This window comes from Vicia villosa, unplaced genomic scaffold (genome assembly GCF_029867415.1).
Source record: "Vicia villosa cultivar HV-30 ecotype Madison, WI unplaced genomic scaffold, Vvil1.0 ctg.000293F_1_1_2_unsc, whole genome shotgun sequence".
Classification (NCBI taxonomy): Eukaryota; Viridiplantae; Streptophyta; class Magnoliopsida; order Fabales; family Fabaceae; genus Vicia; species Vicia villosa.
The window spans coordinates 1-15,179 of NW_026705126.1; the positions used below are offsets into that span (position 1 = coordinate 1).

General features: G+C 33.4%; 1 protein-coding gene across 4 annotated transcripts; it reads left to right on the forward strand.

The window, feature by feature from the left end:
• The first annotated feature begins 6,903 nt into the window (after positions 1-6,903).
• Positions 6,904-14,260, forward strand: LOC131626491 (extra-large guanine nucleotide-binding protein 3-like). Of its 4 annotated transcripts, none has more exons than XM_058897310.1 (9): positions 6,904-6,990; positions 9,077-10,068; positions 10,295-10,432; positions 10,579-10,683; positions 10,784-10,963; positions 11,140-11,317; positions 11,538-11,785; positions 12,219-12,391; positions 13,456-14,260. In XM_058897310.1, exons 2-9 carry the CDS (start codon positions 9,160-9,162, stop codon positions 14,042-14,044), a joined length of 2,520 nt encoding a protein of 839 aa, XP_058753293.1. In that variant the 5' UTR covers positions 6,904-6,990; positions 9,077-9,159; the 3' UTR covers positions 14,045-14,260. The 4 variants fall into 4 exon arrangements, with proteins under 4 accessions (XP_058753293.1, XP_058753289.1, XP_058753291.1 ...); XM_058897306.1 differs by lacking the exon at positions 6,904-6,990 and adding an exon at positions 8,101-8,385; XM_058897308.1 differs by lacking the exon at positions 6,904-6,990 and adding an exon at positions 8,390-8,501.
• The last annotated feature ends 919 nt before the right edge of the window (positions 14,261-15,179 follow it).

Genomic DNA, 15,179 nt, shown 5'->3' on the forward strand with positions numbered 1-15,179 from the left:
AAATATACAAAAGTTTTTTTTACAGGTTGAACATAAAAAAAGAGTTGATAGCATACTTATATAAAAAAAATCGATAGCATATTTAATATTAAAGGGATGAAACTTTTTCTATATTATGTTGTCGTCCTGTAATAGGTCTCCACGTGAGATTTTTTTTAGTTTTGAATAATAATAATAATAATAGCAGGTGTATTTTTCGTTTTAGCTTGTGGGGTAAAAAATCCTGTTTTTTTAACTATACGTCATGTCTCAGAGTTATTTTGCGGGATTTTTTTATCGGAGGTCAATAACCTCTGCTATATTGTTAAAATATGAAAAATAAAAAGTGAGATCTCTTACATGGGAAACCTATTAAAGTCTCGCACGCTAGCTAGCATCCTAAATTATAGTAAATTTTACGAATATTCAACTTTTATGAAGTTTTTTTTATGATATATATATTTTGACAAATAAAAATTACAACACTTTCTTAACATATAGAAACTTATAATAAATCTATGGAGAGTTTGGAGTTATTGTTAAGCGATTGATTTGGTCAACATGTCATTTGCATTTCTTAAAATATGAGTATTTTTAAGTAATATTTGTTCAAATGTAAATAATTTTTTGATTTAGAGAAATCTCACATTAATATATTTGATCTTTACATGATACATCTTATTATTCGCCAAATAAATTATACTATGTCTATCAGAATGCAACTAAGCTTCATCTTGCTCAACACTCAATTTTCTAATCAATATTGTAATCCACAAGTTTTTGACAACCATAACTATTTCCATGTAATTTGCTTTAGTGGTAGACATAGCCACTGTGATTTTAATTGTCTAGCAAATAGAACACCATATGTAGATTTTAATTGTCTAGGAAATAGAACCATATGTAAAGGTAAAAACATATCATCTTATAGATAATTTATCATGCATATCACCTGCATAGTTTGAATCAACACATCATACAACAAGGGCCGGCCTTGAGACAGGACAAGCAGACCCATATCCCAGGGCCTCACAAAATTGGAGGCCTCAAAATTTGAGTTTGTAAATTTTATTGAAATATATTAAATATAATACATTATCATATTCATATCACATAAGTAGCGTTTGGCCAAGTGGTTAGGTAGTGATTTAAAAATAATGACTGGAGTGTAACATCCTGGGTATCATCTTTTAGAAATTTAGGATCTTATAATAAATAAAGTATATTCTATTTTAATTTTTTATTATTTTTTATAAATTTTTTAAAAATTGAAAATATCACTTCAGTTTGATGTTATTTTAGATAAAAAAATTATAAAAGATTATTTTTTAGATATGTCATTTTTAAAAAATTATGTGATTTTGAATAAATTAAAATTTTGGATGATATATATTCATATAATTAGATGTTAAAACTATTTTTTTTTAATTTATTAAAAATAATTGAAAATAACTTTTAATATTTTTTTTAAAAATTTTCATTAAATCATTAAAAATTTTAAGATATGTTAGAACTTTTGTGTCCGACAAATATCTAAGAGATAGGAATTAGAATCATAAATCATTTTCAATCTTAAAATCAAAAGAAAAAAATGTTAATCTTTAAAAATAGAACCAAAAAAAGAAAATTTAAAATTTAAAGTTAGTTGTTCAATTTTTTATTAGAGTCTATTTTTATTATTGTCCTGGGCTTTTAAAAAGTCAGGACCGGCCCTGCATATAACTGAAGGACCGCCTTGTCCATTGCTAAACATGATATCTTGATAGATTTTACCTTTCAAGTACCTAAAAGTCCATTTGACTATTTTTAAAGACGTTCATTTGATTTTTACATGAACTTACAAACTTAATTTATCTTTAGTGTCAAATATGGTCAAATGCAAACCATAACATACATTAAATAACTAAGAACAATGATATAATAAACCTTTAACATATACTTAACTTTTTCATATGTCTTTTGTAACACCCTACTAAATCTCCGCGGAATACAAAATAATTTCATAATAAAACATGTAAAAAGGATGCTACAACTCCTCAATGCAAATTTTAAAACCATGTGTCATGCTTTTCCGAGGAACATAAATCAACATTATTCGCCAAAACATGTTTAACACAAAACAGAATAAACTTTCATCATTTGAATAATGTAAAGCATCAGTTATCAGCACTGAAATTCACCGGCTCATAATTCAACCAAAATTATCCAAATAAATAAAATAAGAGTTTATTACATAACTCTAAAACAAAGAACGTTCCCCAGTGTTACAAGACCATAACATGACACCTGATACAACCGAAAACTAAACGGATTAGCTTTACAAGCTATCCTCACCAAGCACAAAAGCTACTACTCCTTAATCTGAAAATGAACAATAGTAAGGGTGAGATATATTCACAATTAACATATATCATGAGTTCATAAACAACAAACCATCATAAACAAATTGTTCACCCTATTGCAAGCTAAACGGATTAGCTTTACAAGCTATCCTCACCAAGCACAAAAGCTACTACTCCTTAATCTGAAAATGAACAACAGTAAGGGTGAGATATATTCACAATTAACATATATCATGAGTTCATAAACAACAAACCATCATAAACAAATTGTTCACCCTATTGCAACATATTTTAGATTTCAGAATATTCATCCAATCATTCACAAATACAATTAAACACAAGCCGCATCACCACATTATAACACTGGAATTCTTCCACTCATGTTATAATGAACATATATACCAATGCAATGAGACACTATGCATGTGGTACCAGAATCATGGGATTAACCCATCTCACCGATCCAAACACCACCGGGATACGACCATCGCATACTCACTAATTCCATACAATGGGAATTAGCTTCAAATGATCCAAACACCATTGGGATACAGCCACACATATGATTATGAATGCATACATCACACCTAGCATACTAATCGTCAACACCAATTAAGATGAACAATATCATCACAACATAATTCACCACAAGCAACACTGAGTATAATGTATTCATACTTCAATACAAATCAAATAATCACCTCATATACATAATTCACACCGAACGCAACATTAACATTACGATTATGTTGCCACAACATCACCACATTGTCACATCTATCCGATTATGCAAACAATGTACAAACACACCATAAAGAATTAAATCGAGATTTTCAAAATAAAATCGAGCTACTACCTATTAAACCAACTTAATAGATAGAACACTCGATTACCTTTCCAACACCCAAAACGACAAATAAAACGGACTTACGGTTTGAAAGATATGAAATTTTAAAATTTAAAACAAAATATTTTTCAAAAGCTTCGGTGTAACAGGTTACCAAAATGGTGTAACCGATTACACATGACAAAATCAATTATTTTTCAAAAAGGATTCAGTATAACCGGTTACCAAAATGGTGTAACCGATTACACCCGACGTAACTCAATTCACTATTCTCAAATTTAACACGTAATCGGTTACGGCCCCCGAGCGTAACCGGTTCCCAGACCCAAAAACTCCAATTTTAGATATTTTTCGCTACTGTAATCGGTTACGACTTTGAGTGTAACCGGTTACAACGTACCAGTAGCAGAAAAATCCCATTTCGATAGCATCTCACCTCCTCCAATTCAAACCAAATCGTACCAAAACAATTGCAACATCAAAACAATACCAACTTCCATATTCTAACACATTTCTATCATGCTTTGGGGGCATTTAACATCAAGTATAACCTATATCTATTCAATTTAATCAAAATCATTCAATTTATCCTATAGGTTCCAAAAACCCAAAACCTCTAATACATCCAATTGGGATAAACAAGACACTTAATCAATTATATCATTCAGAAACTGATAATATAGGCTAAAAGGAATTAGTCCCCCTTACCTTAGTCAAAGAATCTTGAGAGCTCCTCTTCCTCTGCTGTTCACGTAGGCTGAGTTCTTATCCTTCTTCCTCTTTGTTTTCTATTTTCTTTTCTTTCTATCCTCCTTTAATTATATGAAAAATAGAAATTAACTTAGTAAGGCATATTTGCTTACACCTCCCTTTTACTAACTATCACACTAGGCCCAATTACTTTATTTTTCATAATTTTCCAATAAATCACCAAAAACTCCAAATAATCCAATTAATAATTTAAATTCCAATTAAATTAAATAATAAAAATTATGGGGTGTTACATCTTTGAACAACGATCCAACACAAGCTTAAAGTGACTTACCAGTGGAGTACTTACAACCTTCAAATTGCTTATGTTAAATTTTTCTAACACCTTTTCAATATGGATTTTTCGAGAGAGTCATAACTTTCTAGTATTCTTATCCCTGTGAATTTCCATCCCAATAATATCCGTAGAACCACTTAACCCATTCATGTCAAACTCCTTTTTCAACAAGATTTTTAGTTCATTCATATCATGTAAATGAATAGCAACAATCAACATATCATCCATCTAGAATAACATGAAAATTGAAAGAACCATCGTCAAGGCTCCTAACATAAATATATCAGTCATACTCACACCTTGTATAGTCAATTTGAAGCATGTATGAATCAAAGAGCTTGTACAACTATCTTGGAGATTGCTTTAAACCATATAAAGACCTTTTTAATTTAAAAAATAGTCGACCTTGATCAATATCAATAATACCCTCTAGTTGCTCCATGAAAATATGTTCATCTAGATTCCCGTAAAGAAATGTTGTCTTCACGTCTATCTTCCCTAAATCCATGTATCGACTGCCTACCAATTATAACATTGCTATGATAAAAGTACATCTGACGACCACAAAAAAAGTCTCGTCATAATCAACCACTTTAGGATGTGAGTACCATTTTTCTATAAGACGAGTCTTAAAATTTTCCCCTTATTTTTTCTATTACTGATAGTTTTATACTTGAAGGTAATGGCCTTTCTCACCTTACGAAGCAAACCAAACTTCGATGTATAATTTTTCTTTAAGGAATCAATCTCCTCCACCATAAGAACCAACCACTTATTTTTTCTAGATATTTATAGCTTCTTAAAAGGTAGACATATTTGTAAAACTAGTAAGAAGCACATGAAATTCTAAGTCTTCATACCCATATCTTGTTAGTGACTTGATATGATGACATTCTTGTCAGAAACAAGAGAGCAATCTTGTACTCCACCTGAATCTCTAGAATGATGATGAATTTGGTTTGTGGTTCATGTACAACCTATACAATGATCACCAATAATGGATATATATCCATATGAATCACTTCATTGTTGGAAGTTTTCCCTTTAGATGGTGACGTGTATGTTTCAACTGACTTCTTCAACACGAATTTCTCATCAAAGATCATATCTATATTGATAAACATCTTCTTTGAAACTAAATCCCATATATCGAACCTTTTCCCACCTTTTGTGTAATTGACAAACACATATTTCTTCAACTTTGGATAAAGTTTGAATCGATATTCATTGGGTGTATGCACATACGTTAGATATCCAAAAATAATTAAATTGTCAATATCAATGGGGTTACTTTTCGATACCTCTTTTATAACTTTCCCCTTCAAAAAGCTTGTGGCAGCCTGATGATGAGATGATACACCATACTAATTGTCTCTGCCCATAAGCCCTTTTAGAGTCCAGCATTAAATTAGAGACATATTTCCCTCTCAGATAGAGACATTCTCATTATTTTTGTGACACTAGTTTGTTGTGGTGTCTTTTGAACTGAAGAAATGTGTTTGAATATTATGTTCCACACACGATTCTAAAAGTTTGAACTAATTAGTGCACCTTGTACCATTATTTATCTCTAGTTACTTGATTTTTATACCTGTTTAATTCTCTACCTCTGCCTTCCACAACTTTAGCTTGGTAATTACTTTAAATTTCTACTTCAAGAAACATAGCTAAACCTTGTAATAAATATCATTATTGAAAGTAACAAAACATTTGGAACCACTCATTGAGGCCTATTTACTACACCTCACACATTAGAGTGCACATAGTACATGATTCCCTATATTATATGCTTTTTTGTCTTAAATTAAACACGAAATTATTTCATAAGTACACAACACTCTCACAAATCCATATTGAAAGTACAAACACCCTTCAATAGATTCCTCTTATGAAGTTTCATCATTCCACACTCACTAAGATGATCTTGACACATATGGTAGAGTTTGAATGTAGCGAAATACAAACAATGCACGCCAATAGTTTACATGTAAGGACTCTGATTCTCAAGTCAATGAGAGTTTCAAGAGAGCCTAGAGGTTTAAGTAAATGAAAAAGCATACATATCGTATGGGTCCCTTTATATAGGTGAGTTGTAAGGATAATGGGTCTAAAATGATTATGCAGTTGCGAGATACTTGACATTAATCAAGAATTGTCATTTGATTGCCATCAAAGGATTATGATTCAATCTCATGGTTTAATCCTTTCTAGTGTTAAACACAATATGTTTGGCATAACCATTAGTGGAGTATTTGGGGATTGTGCCTTGGCCTGGTGTAAAACACCTTTTGACAATATGGTATGACAGATTTGTCATAAATGATTTTTCTCATATAAGAATGAATTTGAGTTTCACATTACTCGTTGAATTGACGAAATTAAAAAAATCGCATTAAACCACAACACCAGATATATTGTTTAAATCCCTAAAATTATGAATGATCAAGAACATCCTCCAATTAGAAGACACCAGACAATCTTGTCCTTACGTCAAAATACTTTATTAGAGAGTATCCAATAGATGTTATGTAGCATCGTAAGTGGATGACAACTCATTGCCACATAATAAAATATGGACCAAATTGACTTGTGATAATGCGAGAAGACGATAACATATGTATTAGTTAAAATTTTAATCTTCATTCCATTTTCCCCTAAAATTTCATCCTTTACTAAATATCATTCCTTTTCGATTCTCTCTCAAACTTTAATCAAGATATCTCAAGAAACCCTCATCCACCCGCATCTTGTGCTTTTTCGACCTTCACGCACAGGTTTGATATCGTCTTCATTGCGCTATTTCACCTTCGTTTTTTCTTTTCATTTTTCCATTTTACTTTCTTAGCCTATTTTTTCCTCGATTGTATCATTTGAGCACACTATCTCCAACATTGAATCTCAATATGATAAGCAATCAAATGTAGACATTGATTTCATAAAAGGAACAAATACCTAAAAAGAAAGAAAAAACAATTTAAAATTCTAAAACCGAAAATATAAAATGTCTAAGCCTAGATGAAATTTACGATTAGACATAGTAATTGTGTGACACTAAAGTGAGGTCCGATCGTCCAATCTTAAATCAATGGTAGAGATTGTTTAGTGTGGATTTGATGAAGGAGTAATATAAACTAATAGATCTGAAATCAACATTCAAGATCTAATACTTGTGTAACTTTGTCCTTTTACTATATCACAGGATCTTAGATCGGGTTTAGATCTATGTCAAAATATTGTTTTTCATAATTTTTAGGAAATTATGTTTCGTTTTTGAATGTTTGAAGTATTACTTATTTGTTTTATATTATTACACGTATTTTTTAAAAAAATTGGATTTTTTCTTCTCAAAATAATAAAAAAGAAGTTATATTCCTTGGCAGAATCAGAAATGTGTAATGATGTTTCGATGCAGTGGAGTAAACTTCTAACACGATAGATAGGGGACTGACTTATAATGAGTGAAAAATAATATAAGAGCAAATTATAGTTACAACATATGTAGAGAATCATTGGATAACATCCAACAACGAAAGATAATTTGGGGTATGAACCGAATTCATGCTTATAGATCACATGTATGGTGTATCTGCACCACTTTACGACTTTGAATTGATGATTAATCTACAGCCGACTCAGAACAAATAACCATTTGATGAAAGAAGTAGTAAATAAATAAATATTCATAAAACATTTGTGATAGGTTTATGTGTAACAGCGCTGAGAAAAAAGGCGCGTGGGCAATAATAGCATGTATGTATGGCATGGGGGTGTAAGTGTTGAGTGTGACACTAGCCCCCACGAGTTCCGTTCTCTTCCTCTTCACCACCATTTCCTTCAAAATCCAATTAACAAAATTAAACTAATATACTATACTAATAACCAAGATTAACAAATATAAATCATATCACATAGCAACAACTCCTCCAACACTAAGATTATTATTACCATTTTAACAACTGGGTCCTAAGTAGGACCCATTTCACTACTACTACACTACTTCATCTTCACTTCTTCTTCAACTCATGCTTCATCAACTAGCCACCATTTCTCTCTTTCTACATCTTTCTCCTTCCCTTTATCAAATGCTCTTACTTTAGTGGGTTTTCAGAAAGCTTTCTTTTTTACCTTTAAAGATCAGATTCACTTTCATTCTCATCCTTTTCTCTAAGGTACACTCTCTCAAACACAACCCCTTCTACTTTCTCTCACTAAAAACTAGAAAAGATAATTTTTTTGAAAAAAAAATATTATCTTTTTCATTCAACCTGAAAATTCCAACATTTGGGTATGCTTATTAATTAATTTTTGATTGCATTAGTTAAAAAAGTAGTTGGACTCTTGAGTTTTTCAAATGAATTATTAATACTTGTGACCATTCTTGTTGGGTCATACAATAATTCAAAAGGTTGAAAAGTGAAAACATTGATTTATGTTTGGTTTTCTTGTTTTTGTATGTTTTTTACTGTAGCTATTTCACATCTTCATCAGTCTTATGTTGTTTTTTTGTCTTAAGCTATGCTTAGATTATTAGTATTAGATACCTTGATTTGAAATTTGTTTATTTTTTATTCTAGTTTGGTCTTGCTTATTTATTTTTTATTTCTCAATATATATATGAGGCTATTCAACTATGAAGGCTTTCAATTCAATCTTTGATTGCGGCTGTTTTATGAAATTATGACTGTGACTGATTCTGCATAATAGCCAAAGCCTAAAACCTCTTTATATAGTAACATAATTTCACCTCTTTTTTATTCAAGATATTTTCCATCTATTTGTTTTTTAATGTATATATCTATCTCTATTCTTTGATAATGATGAATTGAAATCAATTTAGTAACAATTTTTTTGATATTTTAGAGGGAACTGTTGATGATGCTGAATAATTTGAACAGTTTGAAACATTGAGGTTTAGTTTAAGTGCTTTTGGTGATTTTGAAGTTATGGATCATAATAGAGAAGATGGTTGGAGGGATTTGGTGAAGAATATGCTTCCTCCTGGTGCTTCTGTTCCTGATGATGCTTCTAGTCTTGATTACTCCAGAGCTTTGGAATATTTAGGTCCGCCGGTTTCTTATGAAGTACCGATAGTTGAGCCACTAGGTGTGAAATCAAGAGCAATAGAACAGATTCCTCTGCCAATGTCTCGTATTGTCGGTGTAACAGGCTCTCCTAATCATAGTCCGAGGGTGTCGGGAAGTTCAGAATCTGTGGTTTCTGTGTTACTAAACCCTGATCTTTCTTCTGGTTCGCCTTCTGCTTCACCTGCTTCGGTTCATAATCCTTCAAATGTTGTTACTAAGACGGCGATTAACGAAGCGAAGAGGGCGCCCGTTGTTACTTTTAATACCGTTGAAAGGTCTCAAATGAAAGAGGTGGCGGAGGTTGTGAAGCCGGTGTATCCGGAATACGTTGGAGTTGTGAAAGAAAAGAATAAAAAGAAAATTAGAGTTTGTTATAGGTGCGGAAAAGGGAAGTGGGAAACTAAAGAGTCTTGCATAGTTTGTAATGCAAAGTATTGCAGTAACTGTGTGCTTAGGGCAATGGGATCGATGCCTGAGGGGCGAAAATGTGTGACATGCATTGGCCAGCCTATAGACGAATTGAGGCGTCTGAAATTAGGTAAATATTCGAGGGTGTTGTCCCGGCTGTTGAGTCCTCTCGAAGTCAAGCAAATCATGAAAGCTGAGAAAGAATGTTCTGCGAATCAGCTTCAGCCGGAGCAGTTGAGTATCAACGGATTGCCTTTGAAGCCTGACGAGATGGCGGAATTACTTGGATGTCCCTTACCTCCGCGTAAGCTGAAGCCTGGTAGATACTGGTACGACAAAGAATCTGGTCTATGGGGAAAGGTGAGGATTTATGCTTTATTATGAGTTTATTTCCGCTTCATCTGACATAGAATGGAGTATTTCAATTTTATCTTCAAATTCGTAATGTTGATTTATGGTTTGTTTCCATTTGTCTTTGCATGTCATATATAATTTTTTTTCCAAGTCGTAAGGTGGTTTTATCCAATGGCTATACTTTGAATTGTAATCAGAGAGCAGGCTTTGACTTCTGTTATTCATTTGATAGGAAGGGGAAAAACCTGACAGAATCATTAGTTCAAACTTGAATTTCTCTGGCAAACTAAGCACTAATGCTAGTAATGGAAACACTGAGGTTTACATCAATGGTCGAGAGGTCACAAAACTTGAATTGAGGGTACTCAGGGTAAGCTTCTATGTTTAATTTGAACATAAAATTATATCTACCAACCAATGGAGTGCTTTTTCCACCATTCTAATATCCGGACGATCCTTATCGTTATAGTGGCATTTTTGGTCTCAACGGAATAACCGTCTTCTTTGAATTTTCAGTTGGCAAACGTGCAGTGTCCACGTGATACTCATTTTTGGGTTTATGACGATGGTCGTTACGAGGAGGAAGGTCAAAAGAATATAAGAGGAAACATTTGGGAGAAGGTATTCACTTAAATAATTGTAGGTGGTAACATATTTAAACCATATTAAGGAGTATATAGAATAATAATGAAAGAGATGTTTTACTTTTGCCTTGACACAGGCATCAACAAGATTTGTTTGTGCCTTGTTCTCTCTACCCTTTCCACATGGGCAACATCATGGTTCAAGAGATGAGACTAGTAATTATACCGCAGTTCCTAAATATCTGGAACAGAAAAAAACTCAGAAGCTTCTTCTTCTAGGAATTCGAGGATCTGGAACTAGCACTATGTTTAAGCAGGTATGGCTTTTATTTCAGATGTTTAGACCTATGTATACAATTTGAGGGTACAAGCACTAGAGAGAAGATTGTTGATATTAAATCAACAACGTTTTCCAGTCCTAGTGTTTATTAGTGATTTTCTTATAACATGATTCTCTTTTGTGGCGATCTTGTTAACTGTAATTGCTGAGCAGGCCAAATTTTTGTACGGGAACACATTTACTGAACAAGAGCTAGAGGATGTTAAACTGATGATACAGAGTAACATGTACAAATATCTTAGCATTTTACTCGATGGAAGAGAGCGTTTTGAAGAGGAGGTTGTTTCTAGATTGAATGGACAAGGTTCTCCTCGTCAAATTACGGAACCCGGTAATATTTTATGTCTTGTTAATTATTTACATCAAATTTCCACTTCAGTGTCAGTCTATGAAGAAATAATGTAACTCATTTGATGCTTCAATTATCGTCGACTACATAGAGTACAAACTGAATATTTTTTGTTCTCGCGTTAATTATCGTCAACGCGTAAAAACTAGACACTTCTTAGGGAATGGACATAATTTTTCATACTATTTTGATTTTTATTCAGGTAGCAATGGTGAAGCTAGCACTACTAGTGAATGCATCTATTCTCTCAACCCAAGGCTAAAACATTTTTCCGACTGGCTCTTGGACATTATTGCCACTGGGGATTTGGATGCATTCTTCCCTGCAGCGACACGTGAATATGCACCATTAGTTGAAGAAGTGTGGAAAGATCCGGCGATACAAGAAACCTTCAAAAGAAAAGACGAGCTTCACTTCCTTCCAGATGTTGCGGAGTACTTCTTAAGCCGGGTAATTGCTTCCCTAGTCATCCTTGAAACCGGAGTCTTCTTAAAACTAAGTTCGTTAAATTTATTCTCTAGCCATTATTCATTATGAATATGAAAATTTACAGACCCTATAATTAGGGTCTGTTTGAGTTGGCTTATTTGAGTTGATCTACTCTTATAAGAACTTGTGAGACTGTTTGAGAAAGCTAACAGATCCAGTTTATGACATGTCGTAAGATGTTTTCAGCTTATTTCCATAAACTCCTCTTGATAGATTATGAAAATAACTTATACTAGCTTATATGAAAATAATTTGACTTTATTTTATCGTTTGTTATAAAGTTAGCTTATACATAAGCTCTTGTATGATAAGTGCTCAGTTAACCTGTTTGTCTTAACATAGCCTAAGCTTATTGGTTATGTATCATAATAGAAATGGTTCTTGTTTCTTTCAGGCTGTTGAGATATCTAGCAATGAGTATGAACCTTCTGAAAGGGACATACTATATGCAGAAGGGGTTACTCAAGGAAATGGTTTGGCTTTTATGGAATTCTCACTCGATGATCGTAGCCCAAAGTACGAAGCTTATACAGATAACCCGGACGGTCAAATGCAACCTCAGACCAAGTAAGCATATTGAATATCTTTCCTAATTTCGAAAGCCTCCTTTTTGGAGTGGAAATTTCTTATATAGTTGAACTTTTGCTCAATCTTTCTCTTTTTTTCTTCTCTACTTTTTAATTGAAGAGGAGCAATGGTAGTTAGTGAATCAGCTACATTTAATACACAGCAACCATACTTTTTTCTCAAATATTTTTTGTACCTTGAGTTTTTTCTTGGATGATGATGTTGAAAGTTTACCTGTCATCATTTCGTCAATTTACTACAAAATAGGAAACCTGTACTTATGATTATGAAGGGTCGCTTAACGGGTTGAATCCGATGAGTCAATCCGTTTAACTCGTTATTTTAGTGTGAGGGGTTGAGATTTTAGACCCTACTACTCACGTAGGCATGCTCCGCATAATCCACTGAAAAATGGTGCAGCAACCATAATTTTCAGTTATTTTTTCTGGAAACCAGACTATTTTGTGGTTAAGTTGTATTCAATTTACTATTTAAGGTTTTATTGCTTGTAATTATGATTTATGATTGTTTGATTTCGTTGAATTCTAGTGGACTAGTTTTGAAGTTTTATTTTTATATTTTGACGGGCCAACTCGCCTAAAAATCAATACATTTCATTCATTTTTAGTTGTGTTCTGTTATTGTTCGATCATCCTGCCAACCCGTCGAGAGGAGGGGCGCAATGAGAGTTTCAACCTGCCTACTTAGGTTGGGCCGCCCTGTTCCACTTAAGACGGGCTGATGGCAGGGCGAGGCAAAAGGAGGTTGGTTGGTTTGTTTTGCCACCACTCAAAATAGTCATTGAGACTGTCTATCGTTGGTCCAAGTGGCAAAGAGTTTGATTTCCCTTAAGCAATGTCTCATATTCGAGTTTTGTAAACCAAAAAATAGGCATTGAGAAAGTTCTCACCTTAAATGGATTCACTCGACTCAATTCAGATTAATTGGGGTCAAATGACCTCAAGAAACCGAGGATCTAAGACCAAAAAAAGTGGTGGTTGTTCAGACTCACACCACTTTTTATGATAAACACAAAGATTAACAACATTTCTTTGATGTCTCAGGTACCAACTCATAAGGGTGAATGCCAAAGGCATGAGTGAAAGTTGCAAGTGGGTTGAAATGTTCGAAGATGTTAGAGCTGTCGTCTTTTGCGTTTCCCTAAGTGACTACGATCAGTTATCTCTTGCACCAGACAGCAGCGGCAACGGAACACTTCTCCAAAACAAGATGATACAAAGCAAGGAGCTTTTCGAAACAATGGTGAGACACCCTTGTTTCAAAGACACCCCTTTAATACTAGTTCTTAACAAATACGACGTCTTCGAGGAAAAAATGAAAAGGGTATCCCTCAACGCCTGCGAATGGTTCAACGACTTTTGTCCCGTGCGCGCGCACGACAGTAACCAATCACTCGCCCACCAAGCTTACTTCTACGTCGCCATGAAATTCAAAGACCTCTACGCGTCCATCACAGGAAGAAAACTCTTTGTCGCACAAGTAAGGGCGAGAGACAGAATAACTGTTGATGAAGCATTCAAGTACATAAAAGAGGTTCTCAAATGGGATGAAGAGAAAGATGAAAATTACTATGGACCACCTGAGGATTCAATTACAGACATGAGTTCTTCTTTTTATGTTAGACAGGAGTAAATATTAATATCTCTGAAGAAAATTATTGTTATTATTTTTGGCTATTGAAAGAGGTTGTTGGAAAAAGTGTAACATGTTGGGTGTGGCTAGCCGCTAGCACATGTTTCTATGATGCTTTTTTATGTACTAAAAGTGAAATTTGTTTTGGTAGAGATGTTTTTTAGGCTGAAACCTTTGTCGTGTAACTGCATGTATGCATTCTCTTTGCATGTGGAAGCGCTGTTCATTGGTTCTGACGTTTTTGTAGGCTTGTTGGAAACATTTACTGTGGTAATAATAGGGAGGACAGAAAAACCAGAATTTAAACAAAAGGTGTATAAAGTTTTTGCTCCTGCTAGATTTTACTACATGATGAAATCGTTTGTTGATTTTTTTCAAGGTAAAGGGTGGAGAAGTGTATGAAAAAACGTAAGCAATTATTTGGGTTTGAGTGAATGATATTTTGGTTCAGTGAGATTCTTTGCCATGAAAATCACATCTTAGGATATGGTGTGATCACACAAGTAGTACAAGGAATCCTTAGTACACAGGTGTACTAGGAGGTTCTTCTACATTATTAACTAGCAGTCTAGCACATTATTAACTAGTACATTGAACTGATTGAAGACCTAATTTACCCTGTGTCCCACTCTCAAATTCTCACATAGGGTTAAAGTTGTAAATTTTATAAGGAGTAACAATTTGTACTTCCGCATAAATTCTAGATGCCGCATTAGGTAATTATTTGTTATAACTCAACATTGCCATACGCACCTAAGTTCGACAATCCATCTGACAGTTTGCTGGTTTAGCCCTTCTCGTATCGTCTGTGTGGTCAAAATCAAATTCAGACATACTTTGTTGTTGAAGTATTTTTTGTTATGACTATTTTTTTCTTTTCCATAATTTGTTCAACAAGTTCTCTAATGTTGGATCGGAAATGGAAAAAGTTATAAATTATGTAACATCTTCAATAATGACTGGATGCTTGAATTTTTGACTTTGGTGCTACTAATCATATGACATTTGATTTTACATTATTATCTTCTTATACTTTGCCTTTGGATATTCCTTTATATCATTTTTGTTGGGCTTGTATGTTTTGCCTTCGAATATTCCTTTATATCATTTTTGTTGAGTCTTTCTCTTTTGTTTC

Coding starts and splice junctions, on each gene's coding strand:
- LOC131626491 (XM_058897310.1), top strand. CDS start 9,160: ATGGATCATAATAGAGAAGATGGTTGGAGGGATTTGGTGAAGAATATG. Junction 10,433..10,578: donor TTGAATTGAGGGTACTCAGG/GTAAGCTTCTAT, acceptor TTGAATTTTCAG/TTGGCAAACGTGCAGTGTCC. Junction 10,684..10,783: donor GAGGAAACATTTGGGAGAAG/GTATTCACTTAA, acceptor GCCTTGACACAG/GCATCAACAAGATTTGTTTG.